This window comes from Microtus ochrogaster, linkage group LG12, assembly GCF_000317375.1.
Source record: "Microtus ochrogaster isolate Prairie Vole_2 linkage group LG12, MicOch1.0, whole genome shotgun sequence".
In the NCBI taxonomy this organism is placed as follows: Eukaryota; Metazoa; Chordata; class Mammalia; order Rodentia; family Cricetidae; genus Microtus; species Microtus ochrogaster.
In genome coordinates, this window is record NC_022036.1 from 890,194 (window position 1) to 906,013 (window position 15,820).

General features: G+C 38.3%; 1 protein-coding gene across 1 annotated transcript in view; it reads right to left on the minus strand.

The window, feature by feature from the left end:
* Positions 1-15,820, minus strand: part of Cntnap2 (contactin associated protein like 2) — a 2,135,903-nt gene that overhangs the window by 777,729 nt on the left and 1,342,354 nt on the right. Inside the window, exon 13 of the mRNA XM_005363796.2 lies at positions 14,219-14,419. Coding sequence (XP_005363853.1) covers positions 14,219-14,419 — 201 coding nt within the window. The remainder of the gene's footprint in view (positions 1-14,218; positions 14,420-15,820) is intronic.

A 15,820-nucleotide genomic window follows, 5' to 3' on the forward strand; every position in this document is an offset into this window, starting at 1 on the left:
CATAACATTATTCATTTTCCCCTAAAATCTCTTTACTTGGTAACTTTTAAGTAAGCATAATGTTTAATAGAATCAAGAAAAGTTTTATCATTTATAGGTGGAAAAAATGATAGCTTTGGAAACTTAGCCTCTGAAATAAAGTAAATGAATACATTTTATTCAAGGGCATATCTATAAAAGTCTGCTCTTCTAACTTTGTTTCTCTGGACTTCTCTGTCATCTTTACTCTGAAAGGCAAAGGGATCAGATTCAACTATTAAAGTTAGTCTAGGGTGGCAGTGAGAGAAACCTTCAGCCAGTAAAGTGCTTGGCACTCAAGTGTGATGCTCTGAGTTCAATCCCAGAGCCCATGTGGGGTGGATACATGTGGTCACAGCACTGGAGAGATGCAAGCGATTGGATCCTTGGAACATACTACACAGTCAACCTAGCCTAATGGTGAGCTCCAGGTTCAGGGAGAAAGTGACTCAATAAAGAATGGTTGTGGATGGTGACTGAGAATGACATTTGAGGTTTTATTCTTATCCACATATGCAGCACACAATCACACACACACACAGAGCACAGCACAATATTTAGAAAAGGAAATATTGCAGAGTAATGTTGGTGGGATGACAGAAGGCTTGATAGAAAGCTTGCTCATCTCTCTCAGTGGAAAGACTTCTATGGAAGCAGCCTATTGAGAGAAGTGTGGATTAGCAAATGAAGTCTATATCCCTGCAACAAATGCCATCTTGCTAAAATGTGGAATAAAACATCTTCAGATGCTTTTTTTTTTTTTTTACAAAAAAAAAACAGCACAAGGAAATGAAAGGCCGTTTTGCTTTAACAAATCTTCCAAATCCATCTGGATATATGAAAGTGTCGTTATTGTCACCAGTGGCCAGAGATTTTATTTAGCAATTTGACCTAAGACCCACATATACTTTCATCAGCGAAGCAGAGTCTAGAAATTGTAATGGATCCTAAGTAGGTTCTCTATTATCAATAAGTTCTAAAAGCCATAAACTCAATGTTGTTAATGTCATGCGTCTAAAACACCAACTCATAGTTTAAGGCGACACTATTTAAAGGCACTCTGTTTGATCAGGCTGCATTTCCAATGGCACTTAACAAAGATTAAGAGTAAATCAGCAACTCTGTATTAATATTCTAGAGATCCAGAGTAAGGGATGTTTTCTTTTAGACGGGGGTCTTACCATGTAGCTTAGGCTGTACTCGAACTTACAATTTCCCTGCCTATCTTCCCAAGTATGAAGATCATATGTGTGTGGCACCACATTCATCTGGAAAGCATTTTCACAGTAAAACTGATTATTTTTTCAGTATCTTGTGTAGGACATGTTTTAAGCACAACTCATAATATCTGATAAATTAGGAATCTTCTCATTTTTCGGTGTCATAAGAATGCATAATAGCTGGGTGGTGGTAGAAAACTCCTTTAATCTCAATACTCAGGAGACAGAGGCAGGTCTGTCGAAACGAGGTTCGAAACCAACCTTGTTTACAGGTTGCTACATAGAGAAACACTGTCTTAAAACAACAACAAAAAAGAACAGCAAATATGAATGAATCATTTAAAAAATAATTCATTAATAATAATCAATAATAATTTGATATATGCTAGAAAAGACAATGAAACTAATTCAATCTGATTTTATTTTTCATAGATAATAAGCACGGATATAAACAAAAAGAGGGAGGAATATTCATGAAAAAATATTAAAATTTAAAGCTTTCTCTTTTATATATTTGCCTAATGTTCTATTATTAAATATTTCAAGTAAATACTATTTCACTTATCCAATATTTCAGAAGAACTTTTATAAATCTAATTTTGTTTTTCTCAGAAAAAAAGTCGATAAGTATGGGATTTTAAAATAAGACAAGCCTATTGTTTTCTAATATTTTTTGAAATTGGATAAAACAGTTATTTCTTCATTTATACAATCTTTTATTACAAAGTAAAAACATAAATTTAAAAACCTTGGTTTTATGATCTCTTAATATGCTGAAGTTTAATTTAAATACAATTATAAGAACTCACAATTCTCACAAATTAGAAGATCTATGTACTGGTGTTTTGGCCAGTGGCTTAGTGAAATAGAGCTAGTCAGGAAAACTAAATTGAATGCTGGGAGAAAGAAGGCAGAGTAGAAGAGAAGCCATGTAGTTGTCTGCAGGAGACAGGCACACCAGAACTTTTCTGGTAAGCCACAGCCATGTGGCCATACACAGATTAATAGAAATGGGTTAATTTAAGATATAAGAGTTAGCCAGAAATATGCTTAAGCTATTGGCCAAACAGTATTGCAAATAATGTAGTTTCTGTGTGATTATTCTGAGTCAGGCTACTTGGGAAATGAACTAGCAGTCTCTGCCAACAATGTATTAAGAAAGATTCAAGGAAAAATTAGTGATACAGTTTCTGTGTGGTGTTATGATTTTCACACCTAACCTTTGTTTAGAAGAGATTACTAATAATGTACCATACTGTCAAAAAATTAAAGGAAAAAATATTGTCAAACAGTTACAAGGAAAAATAAATCTTAAATCTAGAATCCTCATGCATACTTTAAATTTAAACCTATTTAAAAGAAAGTCATTCCTTGAAGGAATAGCTAGTTGAATTCAACTTTTTAGCATCAACTGTCATGACAAGGAGGACATGAGAAGACAATTGTCAACTCTATGTATTGATAGGATAATAACCTCACAAAATGTCCATGCTTCCATATTTATTAAGGAAACTAACTATATACACAAGTACTCATCAGTCAAGTGCCAATAATGAGCAGGCCTTCCTGCTTTATAGAGGAAGTTTATTTCTTGATGTATCGGCTCAGAGCTCAGCAAGATTGCAACCTAGGAGGTCCTGGGTGATAAAAAGAAGTCTTCACTCTTTTTTTTTTTCTGTCTTATAAGGTATAGTTTTTTCTGTAGAGCCTCCTTTACAATTTGCAGACTTATAACTCTTTCATGCCTAAAATTATCAGCGATAATTAACTTTTCCTTTTGCTCTGCCTTACAGATTCCTCTAGCCAGCCACCTCGTCACCATAAACATCCTGAAATTCATCATGTATCCATCCATTCTGCAGTAGCCTCCAATTACCATTCCTGGGATAGGGTTCCTCTTTAGGGTATCATCATGTATCCATCCATTCTGCAGTAGCCTCCAATTACCATTCCTGGGATAGGGTTCCTCTTTAGGGTATCATCTTACCATCGACTTTGTCTCAGTTTTCCTTTTTACTCATAATGTTTTTACATAAACAGAAAAGAAAAAACCTCTCCAAGTCTGATTCTGTTGGGCTTTACTGTTTTGATTATCATTTTCCAGTCACTTTGGATAGGTGCATCCTTCCCTCCCATCATCAGCCTCCCTTTTAATTGCTACTCCCTTTCCTTTCCTTCATCTTCTGTTTTCACTCAGGCCCTCTGATGTCTCATCCTACAAATATCCACTAGTGTACACAGATGTTTACTTTGGTTGTGCTCATTCACAAACGGGGAGATCACGTTTCTCCTTCTATTATAGTTAGGATAGGCAAAGCATGTGACTTGTTTTGGTTCACAAAATGAGGCACACTTGATGCATTTCTCTCCCTGGGAAGAGTTATGGCTGAAGTATCCACCTCCTAGGTCCTTGGAAAAGTCAGTATGCAGCTGGCATAGAACCAAACAGACCAGTGAGCTTTAGCAAAGTCAAAACTTTAACAACATCATTGATATGGATCCTATTGGACTGGGTCTCCTGCTCTCCTAATATAAATATGAGAAAGGAGAGCATGAGGACCCTTCATTTAACTTTAGCTATTGGATATGTTTATATAGCAATGAAGGGGAATACCATGTTAGTCCTTTTGGAGTTCATTAAAAGGATTTGCACCCTGTGGGCCATTACAATAGATGAACACTTGTCTTCAGTGTCAGGTTTTCAAGTTGGCCACTCTCCAGATTTTCCTTAAAAAGCAGCCATGCCAGGAAGCCTTATTCTGCACTGTTCCCCAAGTCAGAAGCTTGAGCCATCATCGAATGTTCTTCATTTACTCTATATAAATAATTTGATTCTGTCACCTAAACCTTGAACAAGTTTGTCTTCCTCTCTCAGTCCTGATGGGGCTCCCAGACAGCCACAGACACTGCGCTGGAGGTCCCTTCATACCGGTTCTGTCTTCTCCTCCATTCTCCATGTGACACTCTGAATACACAGTTTGCAGCCATCCCTTTCCCCTCCAAGGAAAAACTTTCAGTGTGAAATCCAAAGAGACGCAGGATTGATCTCCAAGCTCCTTTCCCGTCTCTGTGGCCTCCGGTTCTCTTCCAGCCTCTTACTCCCCTCTGTTAAGTTCTGCACTACTTGGTCTTCATTTCAGCATCAGTGAGCACATGACATCTCTAACCTGGAACTCCTCATCCATTTCTTTTCTTAGTTTGTGTAAATTCTTCCATTTCAGCTTATATGCTACATTTCCTGAGATACAGGAAATTCACTGGCATCAGCCATCATTAATTCCCTTCACATCTTTCTAGCTGGGATTCTCATAACTTCCTGTCGATGCTGTTTACACAGCCTCACATAGCTCTTTTTCATGCTGTCACTCTGCCTTTTTGGTTGACAATATCTGTCCTGTCAATTCTAGCCTCTCCAGTGTGCAGCTTACTAGACTTGGCTTTCTAAACGTTTTTTTTCCTCTTTCTTTGCTTCTTTTCTTTTTCAAACATTTGCTTATTTACTCGTATGTGTGAATACATGTGTATGTATCTGTGTGTATGTGTGTGTAACTACATTGCATGTAGAAATTAAGAGAACACTTTGCATTATTTTCTTTTCTTCTATCATGTGGCTCACGGGGATTGAGTTCAACTCATCAGACTTGACAGCAAGTAGCTTTACGTCATGACCCATCTTACTGTATCTGCAATTTTATTTAGACAGATCTTTAGTAAAGTCTGGTTTTAAACTCTCTGTCTAGCCTACAGTGGTCTTAACTTTGAACTCCTGCCATCCAAGTGCTGGTAGTAGAGACTGTATCATGATGCCACTGTATGCAGTGCAGGATTGAACCCAAGGCTTTCATGTTAGGCAAGCACTCTTCCAGCCGAGCTGCACTGCTGCCCCCAACTGAATTTTTCAGTATTGTCTTTGCTTGTCTCCTTGAACTAAGTCCTCCAGTTTTAGTACTAAAATTAGGGCCTATAACTAATTAGATAAATGTTCAACTTTCTGATTGATATACTGATTAGGAACAATGAGTTTCATTTACTTAAAACATTTTTTTAGCTGGAATTGGTTAATGCTTTTTAAAATGTCTGAACTACTTCAAAAGTTAAACATAAAGATCTTTTTTAGACTGGAAAAAAGAAAGTTAGAAAAATGGTTTTTTTGAAAAGTACACCAAAGTTTAGATTTTTTATTTTTATTTTTTACTTATTTTGGTAAAAATAGATTATAAGTCACAATGCTAAAGTTGTGTTTTCTCCTTTGGTTGCCACTAAATCATAGTTTAGTATCATCAAATTGTATTGAATTTTACACAGCTTACTTTACCGGCCAAAATTGTGAACATAACTCCTTTTCAATAGATACAAAATCTAATAGTAAACTACCCAAAAGGAGGGATAATTTATACGACTTCTTCCAACATAACAAAGCAATAAAAGTGCAGCTAATGAGAACTAGGCTATATTGAGAAATTAAAAGAAATGAAACCCAGGAAAGCAAGAAACAGTACTAAATATCACCAGAAAGACATGAAACACAACTACCCACACTTCTGCAATTAAATAAATCTTCATATATGCAGGAAATAAATACTTCATGAGAAAATTCAGAATTAGAAACTATAATATGATTTGTAAAATAAATATATGAGTGCAATACATTCCAGGAAATCCAAATAGGTGCTTTTAAACTAGCTCGCAGAGGTCCTGTCCAACCAGGTGAAGCACCTTGGGCATCTGAAAGCACTGGGATTGTAGGCTAGAACTGTATTCCAGTAGTATCTAAATTTACCTTTCTTCCAGTACCTGACTTATAAGATTCAAGTTCTTTGTGTGTGAAGAGGTAGGGTATGCATGAGTGTGTGTGTGTGTGTGTGTGTGTGTGTATGACTGGGTGTACTTGTATGCATGTGCATGCAGAGATAAGAGGGTGAACTCAGGTGTGATCCCTCAGGCTCTGCCTACCTTTTTTTGTTGTTTATTTGCTTCCTGTTTATTTATTTCCTTTAGAAGGTGTCTCTAATGACCTAGATCTTGCTAAACAGGCTAGGCAGGCCACCAGTAAGGCCTAGGGCTCTGGATGTCTCTTCTTCTAGGCAGGCCACCAGTAAGGCCTAGGGTCTGGATGTCTCTTCTTCTTCTGTCTTGGTTATAGGATTACAAGCACAGGCCATCACAGTTAACTTTTTGACACAAAGAAAATTTATTTAAAATCATAAGGGGCCATTCATAAGTAAGCAAGGATGTCTTACAAGACAAACAGAGGACCATAGCATGAAAATTCTCACTCAAATTTCCTGACTCCTAATTTATGCATACACTGCCTATTGTATTGGCCAGAGAATAGAAACAAAGGGGTGGGGAGAGGAACACTATGAACTCATCAGATACATGGTCAAGTGACTTTTGCTCAGCTCTGAGCTTACAAATATACTTCGGGCAGGAAGAAAGAAAAAGTTAACTTAATGCTTAAAATTGTATTTCTATGTAGTCCAACTCGTTTTTGTACTTGAAATGGTTTTAGAACACTCTAATTCTTCTGGAGTAGGGTGTACAATTCTTCTTATTTCGGGATCCCTGGATTCTGGTGGTGTCATGTTGCCTTTCAGGTTGTTGGAGGAATTCTTGCATTGGCGCCTTCCCATCTCTTCCTTCAAATGGAGCCAGGAGAGGCCTGGTGTCTTGGTCCAGTCTTTGCTGTGATTGACTCTCTGGGTGTAACTCTTCAGTGTAGACACAGGAATCGTTCCCATCCAGATGAACTCCTCAGCACCAAAACATGGACGTCTGGTAGTCCAATGACCCGAGGATAAAAGGGGGACCTTGGGGGGCAGGGTGGGGACGAGTAGAACACAGGACACCCTGCCGCACAGGCTGAAGGTGGATGTGCTCCCTTACCGGAGGTCCTTGAGGCCTGGATAGGGGAGCAGGGAAGCACATATCTTAATTAAGGGAGCCATCTTAGGGTTGGGAAGAGACTTGGACCTAGAGGGGCTTCCAGGTGCCCAAGGCGAGGTCCCCAGTTAGTTCCTGGGGCAGCTGAGGATAGGGAACCTGAAATGATCCTATCCTATAGCCATACTGATGAATATTTTGCATATCACCATAGAACCTTCATCTGGCGATGGATGGAGATAGAGACAGAGACCCACACTGGAACACTGGACTGAGCTCCCAAAGTACCAATGAGGAACAGAAGGAGGGAGAAGATGAGCAAGGAAGTCAGGACCAAGAGGGGTGCACCCACCCACGGAGACAGTGGGGCTGATCTATTGGGAGCTCACCAAGGCCAGCTGGATTGTGACAGAAAAAGCAGGGGATAAACCCGGACTCTCTGAATATGGTGGACAATGAGGGTTGCTGAGAAGCCAAGGACAATGGCACTGGGTTTTGATCCTACTTCTTGTTCTGGCTTTGTGGGAGCCTAGCCAGTTTGGATGTTCACCTTCCTAGACCAGGATGGAGGGGGGAGGACTTTGGACTTTCCACAGGGCAGGGAACCCTGACTGCTCTTCAGACTCGAGAGGGAGGGGGAGAAGAGTGGGGGGAGGGTTGGAGGAGTGGGAGGCTGGGAGGAGGCAGAAAATTTTTTTCTCAATAAAAATAAATAAATAAATAAATAAATAAATAAATAAATAAATAAATAGAACACTCTAAACACTGGTCTACCTCTGAGGTCCATTTTAGATAGTCACAGCTTCAATTGGCAACCCCATATTACTATGTCTCTTTATTCCAAGGAAACCTAGGTTCATCTTAGTCTTTTATGATGTCCAGAGATTATTGCCAGCACTCCATTATCAAGCTGACCAATTCTTGTGCTCACTTGTATCATTCTAGACTCTCAAAAGTATTTCCCCATAGTTAATGTGCAGTAATGAAGACATTTGTGTAAGAATTGTAAGCTAGTTCATATACATATAAATATACATATACACACGTATATAAATAAATATAAATATTTATAAGTACATATTAGACTATATATATTATATTAGATATATATCAATATAATACATTCTAATATAATAGATATTAGAATATATTATATATACACATATATAAGACAAATAAAAATGTTATTTGAGCATTTGATTTAACAACAAACTTGGGGGAAAAAATAAGCTGTGGATGGCAATATAGTAAACATTCTAACCCAGAGCAAAGATTCTATGCTACTGAAAGTACCCATGGCACTAGATTCTCTACAAAACCTCCATCTGCTGTTTTAACCTAACGACTACTGGTTAACTGACACAACAGTATGATAAATAAGTTGAGAAGTTACAATCTTGAAAGCAGTGAAAGCAAATTGAGAAAGCAACTGTTTAAAACCTGGGCTCTGGATTGAACTCAGGTCCTTACATTTAACATGCAAATACTGAGTGTTTCTACTAACTCTTAAGTTCTTAAAGGACTTATTTCAGAAGCAGATTTAATTTTTCAATTTTTTTTCCTTTTTCATATTATTATGTTCATAATTCTGAGGCTATAAATTTAAAGTATGCTGACATTCTTTTAGAAAATCACAATTGGTTTTCTCAAATTGGGTAAAAACTTGGTTATTTCCATTGATATGACCTCATTCCAGTTTATATATGGAATTATTTAATTTTTATGACTTTTGTTTCTATATGTTTATATGATTGGTTAAGAACAAATGAATGCATAATGGCTTTGAAAACTGAACATGACTATAAGGGATAGCCAAATAATTATTTTGAAAGTGATTCCTTTCTCTAATTTTGTAATAACAGTGGATAATACTGTAATCTACACATTGTCATCCTTATAACAGTCTGACAAACAAATAATGAATAAGTCAACATTTGCTAGCTAATGGTATGGCACAAATAGTTATCAATAAAGACGCATAAGTTCCGTACGCCTATCAATTCTTAGTCCTGAGTATCTTAGAAGCTCCAGAGCCCCAGATGACGTCTGAATGTGAAGCTCTTAAAATAAAGAATAACATTTAAGTGCATAGCTATTACAGACTCATTTGATATTCATTTTAATTCCAATGACTATAATGAATATACTTTGAATTCAAACAGATGCCCCAAGTGCTTCTGAGGAAGTTCCAGTATAATTCAGTCTTGGTTACAGAATGATAAGTGGGTGTTTAAAATCAGACATTACCATGAAAGAAGAAGAAAACAATTATAGCAAGCGTTAGTTCCTTAAAACAACAAATTTAAGATTTTTATTAAATTCTCTTCTTATCCTGACTGATACAGAACCCAGTGCACAGAGAGCTTTGACAGGTTAGCCACTCCCGCACTTGTGTTCACTGTTCTACAATCGCTCACCTGGGCAGAAGAAAGGGGAACTGTGGGGGGAAAACTCTGTAGAGTAGGCAGAACTCCACTTTATGACATCTATGCATTGTTCCTTCAATTGGATTAAAAACAACTCCTTATTGGCGTGATTTAACTGAAAAAGCAGTCAGTTATGTGTGTCCTTTTTATTTTAGCTGGCCAGAGAATTCCTATTCCTCTACTCCTCCCCATCGTAAAGGATTAACAACTTAGATTTGAACAGGAGAGCCACACAGGTGATAGACAGTGTTTCCCGATGATGGTTCATAAAACTGGCTGGGAATGTTTGCTGAAAGCAGTCATTCCTGAATCCTGACCAAATCCCATCAAAACCTGTGTGGAGGGTCCTGGCCTCAGTATTATAATAAGTAGCCAGAAACGTAGATGCTTGTTTTTGCTTAGAAAGAAGTGTCTGTGGGTTCATAAGGGAATATTTGAAGCTATGCCCTTCTATTCAAATGAGCAAGCATGATCAAGAACAGATCCTGTTTGAATGAAAGAATGGTAGGGTATTTCAGCAGAAGAGGGGGCAGAGGGGATGGAGGACACCAGAACAAGGCCCCCAAACTCACATGAATTCACAGAGAGTGAAACAGCAGGCACAGGGCCTAAACGGGCTTAACAGTGGGTCCTGCTCACATACTTTATGGCTTTGGTTTACTGTTTTTATGGGGCTCCTGAGTGTGTGAGTGAGCAATTGTCTGATCCTTGTGCCTGCTCCTGGGCTCTTTTCCTTCTCTTGCTTTGTCTTGTTCAACCTTGTTGTGACAGGTTTTGTTTTATCTTATTATATTTTATTTTGTTCAATATTTTTATTATCTCTCAGAAGCCTGTTCTTTCTAAGAAGAGGCATAAAGGGAGTGGATCCTGATGGGAGAAGAGATGGGGAGGAACTGGGAGGAGGAGAGGGAAGGGAAACTGTTATCAGGAATGAGAAAAGAACATGTTTTTAATAAAAGTGGGAAATATGAGAGAAGAATAGGGTGTTTAAAAATGTCTGTGTAGATGAAAATAATTTTCAAATAACGTTTTAGCTAAAATGACAACCTATAAATGTCTTAAAATACAATATGGATTCTCTGAAAATATAAGTAAAATACTGTATTTATTGTGAAAGTTAGAAATTCGCTCTTGAATTCCATCAAGTAGTTTTCCTGAAAAGGTCATGTGGAATTCAAAGGGAAAAGTGTCTGCTTTATTTTAGAAAATGTAACTACACTCGGGAGGCAGAGGCAGCACCCGGGAGGCAGAGGCAGGTGGATCTCTGGGAGTTTGAGGCCATCCTGGTTCCGGGACCGGCATCAAAGCTACAGAGAAACCTTGTCTTGAACCTCCCCCCCAAAAAAGAAAGAAAGAAAGAAAGAAAGAAAGAAAGAAAGAAAGAAAGAAAGAAAGAAAGAAAGAAAGAAAGAAAACGTAACTAACATCCTGTAAAAACAAATTTATTGTCGTAGTTTTGTCCATGGCTGTGATAAGATCTCTTGACAAAATGCAATGTGATCAAGAAAAGATTTATTTGGCTCACAGTTCAAGGTTACAGGCCATCATTTCAGGGAAGGTAAGTCAGGAGCTTAAAGCAACTAGTTACATCCATCTACCATCAAGAGTTAGGAGCGGTGAATTAACTCATACATGCTAGTGGTTAGCTCTCTACTCTTATACAGTTTAAGATCTCCTACCTAGGGAATGCTGCTACCATAGTGGGGGGCTCTTATTTTAAATAAGCAAACATTCAGTATCAACTCCCACAGAATAACCTGGTCTATGTAACCTCTCATCTACTCTCTTCTGCCGTGAGTCTAGATTGTTTCAAGATGACAGTTAAAATCTTCACATCTCTCTTATTTTCCTAAGCTATGTATATCATATGCTATATAAAGGAAAGTAATGGCTGTGTGACATTCCTTGTGGCTAAGAGAAAGTCATCAGTGGGGGAAAGAGGGAAGACTACCTATTAGACCAAGAGGAATAAAGGTTAGTTGCCTTAAAAAGCCTTAGATCAGTTCTCTGGTACCTAAACTGTAAATCATTAACATACATATTTGACAGTTCTAATGTGTTTTTAAAAATATTATTATACTTTAACTACTAGAAGAATTTGATAATGAAAATTTGACTGTACCAATGAAAATACCAAGGTTTGTATCTGATGAGCAATTTGTCCCACTTGTCTCCCATTCCAGGACTGGGTACTAATTAACTGAAATCTGTGAACAGAGACTCTGTGAGGAGCACTCACTCATGAAACAGAAAAGCAAGCTGATGAGATTCATTAACAACTCTTTTCTGGCCTTGGTTTTTCCACAGTTGTTAGCTAAGGCTCACTAGCAATGGAAGCAGTATCCAGTAAAATTTTCTGTGAGCACTGAAGGGCAACAGAAACACCTGTTGGGCTGTGTATAGCTCTCAAATTCTCCAGCCCATTCATATTTGACATCACCTGAGAACTCACCATCTACCTGCTAGAACTATCTAGCAAAGTGCCATAGGCAGGCAGGAAGTTGAGCAGTGGAAATATATTCCCTTGTTGTTCAGAAGGAAGAAAGCCTAAGCTCAAGGAACTGGTAGATTTAGTTTGGCATCCCAGGGTACCCTTGCCATGTCCATACATGGTAGTGAGAGAGAGGAGAGATAAGAGAGGGGGACAAAAAACACAGAGACAGACAGACAGACAGGGAGAGAAAGTGTAAGGGAGAGAGAGGGAAAGGGGCAGAAGGAAAGAGAGGTGGAGGACAGGGGAAGAGACAGAGAGATAGGAGAGAGAGAGAGAGAGAGAGAGAGAGAGAGAGAGAGAGAGAGAGAGAGAGATTTTTTTAATCTTCCTTAAGGCTGGCAGTCCTGTTGGGATTAGGACATCTGCATTCTGACTACATTTAACATTACTGTATACTAAAAGTCCTGTCTCCAAGTACAGCCACTTAAGAAACCAGGGATTCCACATATGTATCATATGTGGAACACAGTTCATTTAATGACACTCAAAACAAATGTGTACTCTCAACTTCATTTTAGATCCATCATATCAAAAATATAGAGAGTTGAGCCCGACCGGTTCTGCATTCCTAACTTCTGTGTGTTGTTCTCAAGCACACTTAGGCTCAGAAAGACATAGACTCAGAAGGATAGGGTAGGGACTCAGTACACAGCAGAAGATTTACTTGCATCCAGGCCCATGTCCAAACTCACTTCCCAACCCAGGCTTCTGACCAACACCAGAAGGGCCATTCGTATGACATTCACTGCCATTCATTCCCCAACACCAGCCTGGGAACTTCTTTCTGCTCTTTCAATGACGTTACTTCAACAGGCCAACCATTTCTGCCAAACAATATAAGCCCCGATTTTCTAAACCTATCACTTTATTATTTTCAGATTTTACTCTTGTAGAGTCCATGGTTTACACCGTAAGTATACTAATAGCACAAGGCTTTGCACAGGATAAACACACAAACACCCCAAATCATCTATTTATTTGTTTCTAACTCTTTTCTAGATGCAGCTCCCAAAGAATGCTGGAGTGCTAGATCTAAACCAGTGTTGATTTAGGGCATCACATATCCATCTAGTCTTGGACACAGTGCAATGTTATAATGCTGCTTATTAATTGAAAACATACCACTCCTGTCTTTAAATTCATAGACCCCAAGCAGACATTCTTATCCTAACTGGAGAGAAAAAAAAACATGGGAAACTGAACTGGAATATAAGACTTCCATAGTAGAACATGGTCACTACAGTCTGTGAGAGTTATATTACATTCTTGAAAATAGTTCTTGCCACAAAAAGATAAAGTATTCATATGCAAATTAGCTTGATTTAGCCATTCCACAATCATATTTCAAAACACGTTGCACATGCAAATAGATAACTGTTTTACTTACTGTATAAGACAAGCGAGTTCAAATTCAATGACTATCCCAAAGACACCTTTGGAAAACCTCAAGGCTGCAAACCTGAAAGCACTGTTCCCTCCACTCAATGCTCTTGCTCATTTTTGCTGTTGGGTGACGGACCAAAAGATCTCTGCCCACATCTTAAATTCAGTGTCATGCTCACATGCTAACACACAAAGATGGTGTTTTCAGTATCACTTTGGGGGCTTCTTTATTTGAATTCCCCATCTTGTACAAACATATGCATGCACTCCTTCATACATACATACACTATATATTGCTAAAATAGACTGTCATGATAGGAAACTTGAGGGTGAGTTTCTTAAAGCAGATACTGTTAAATGACAGCAAAGAGCCCTAAATTCTCTCACTGCTTTATACCAGATTTCCTGGCAGCCTTCAGAAGGCTTTCATCTTTACATTAAAGACACCAGAGGACCTCAGAGCATCACTTGAAAGCTCACAAGGAGCTCCGACAAACTTTTGCCCAAGGCAATTGCTTGATAAATGAACATTAACAGCACACCTTGGATATGTGCATAAAGCTGAAAAAAAATCCATGAACATAAAATAATGGAATTGCCTTTTAAAAACCATGCATTCTGAGCTTCCTTGTCCAGAAAACAATCCCAATGATTACATTGTACTTATTTACAGCCATCTGCACATTGAAGACGGACTGGGCGATAAGATAATAAGCCACACCTGTTGGATTGTTTAGGCAACTGCAAACACCAGCTGAGAGAGTAATTAAAAGTAATGTTGCATCGCAGCCTACCTGGGGTGTTCAACAACCTGGACATCCTGCAGAAGTAGGAGACATACTGTTCACAGTATTCAGCGCTGCTGGTGATGGCACTGATCTGGTCCATGGAGGCACTGTAGATGAGCTGTGTCACCGAATACTTTTCTGGGCTGTAGCCTACCACTGTCGTCTGCATCTGTAAGTCGTGAGACACTATGGTCCACACCTTGTCCTCTGTGGGCAGAGAAATAATTAAGACAGCGGCTCATTAGAACCCCGGTACTTCAAATGTCAGGAGAAAATTGAGCTGCATTTAGCTGCCATTTTCATTAAATTGGTATAAACCTGAGTTAGAGAGAGAAGTCCTGATGTTATTTTAGTGTGTGTGTGTGTGTGTGTGTTGTATGCACCTGTGTATGTGTGTGCATGCCTGCAAGTGCAGAAGAGAAGCATGCTAAGTGTGTTTTCTCAATCATTTCCTAATACATTTTTATATGCTTTTGTAGTATAGACACATTTATAAATAGAGATGTGGCTACTTTTGTTTCTTCTCTTTTATCATTTAATTGCAGTGAACTCACAAATAAAAAAATGTCTCTCTGGTAGATTAAGAAAGTCACTCAAACTCTTGCCCCTTCCTGAACTCTGTGCATCTGAATGGACATCTATTTAGAATAGTCTCTCTGAAGCAGAGGAACTTTGCTTAGTGTTTTATACTTTCATTTTAAATGGCATTTTTATCAAAAAATGGGAAAAATCTACAGCTGAATTGATGCTAGAAAAGCAATCAGCTTTGTGTTCTTTGTCTGCATTTTGTCCTTCCTCATCACCAAATGTTACTTTTCCTAGACAATTTTTCTAAGTATTATACTATTCCCACACTTATATCTGTTTATATATGTACATGGACACACTACAATTCAGAATCCACACGCATGAGAACAAGAGTATTTTTTTTTCTTTTTCTTCTTGAGTTTCTGTAAACCTGCTTAATATCATACACTCCAAGTCCACCCATTTTCCTGAAAACTTCTTTTCATTTACAGCTATTCCACTTTACATATTTATATTTACGTTACCTCTCCTTACTTTGAGATGGGGTCTTGCGGTAGAAGCTGCAGTGGGCTGCGTTCCGCCCAGCTCTGCACAGCTAGCTTTACCGGAAATAATTACACGGAAACTGTATTCTTTTAAACACTGCTTGGCCCGTTAGTTTTAACCTCTTATTGGCTAGCTCTTACATATTGATCTAACCCATTTCTAATATTCTGTGTAGCACCACTCCAGGGGTCTGCCCATTTATGTGCCCTGTGCCCAGTGTTTGGACTTGCTAGGACATATAGCCATTCCCATCTTTTATATGGGTGTTGGCGCTTTGAACTCAGGCCCTCTTCCTTTCACTACAATTTCTCTCAGCTGAAGAGCTATTTTCCTTGTGCTATCTCTTTTTGTCTTAGGTCTATGTTCTGCTTATAAGAACAAAAAAATAATATTTTACTAAAATAATGAAAGACTTTTCACTAACAGAAAGAACTACTGTTCCTGGTTGTGATTTTGACATCAGCCAGCAGTTCCAGTGTGAATCTCATTGCAATTACTATTCCATACTGATTTTGGAATTGTCTCTTGCCTTTT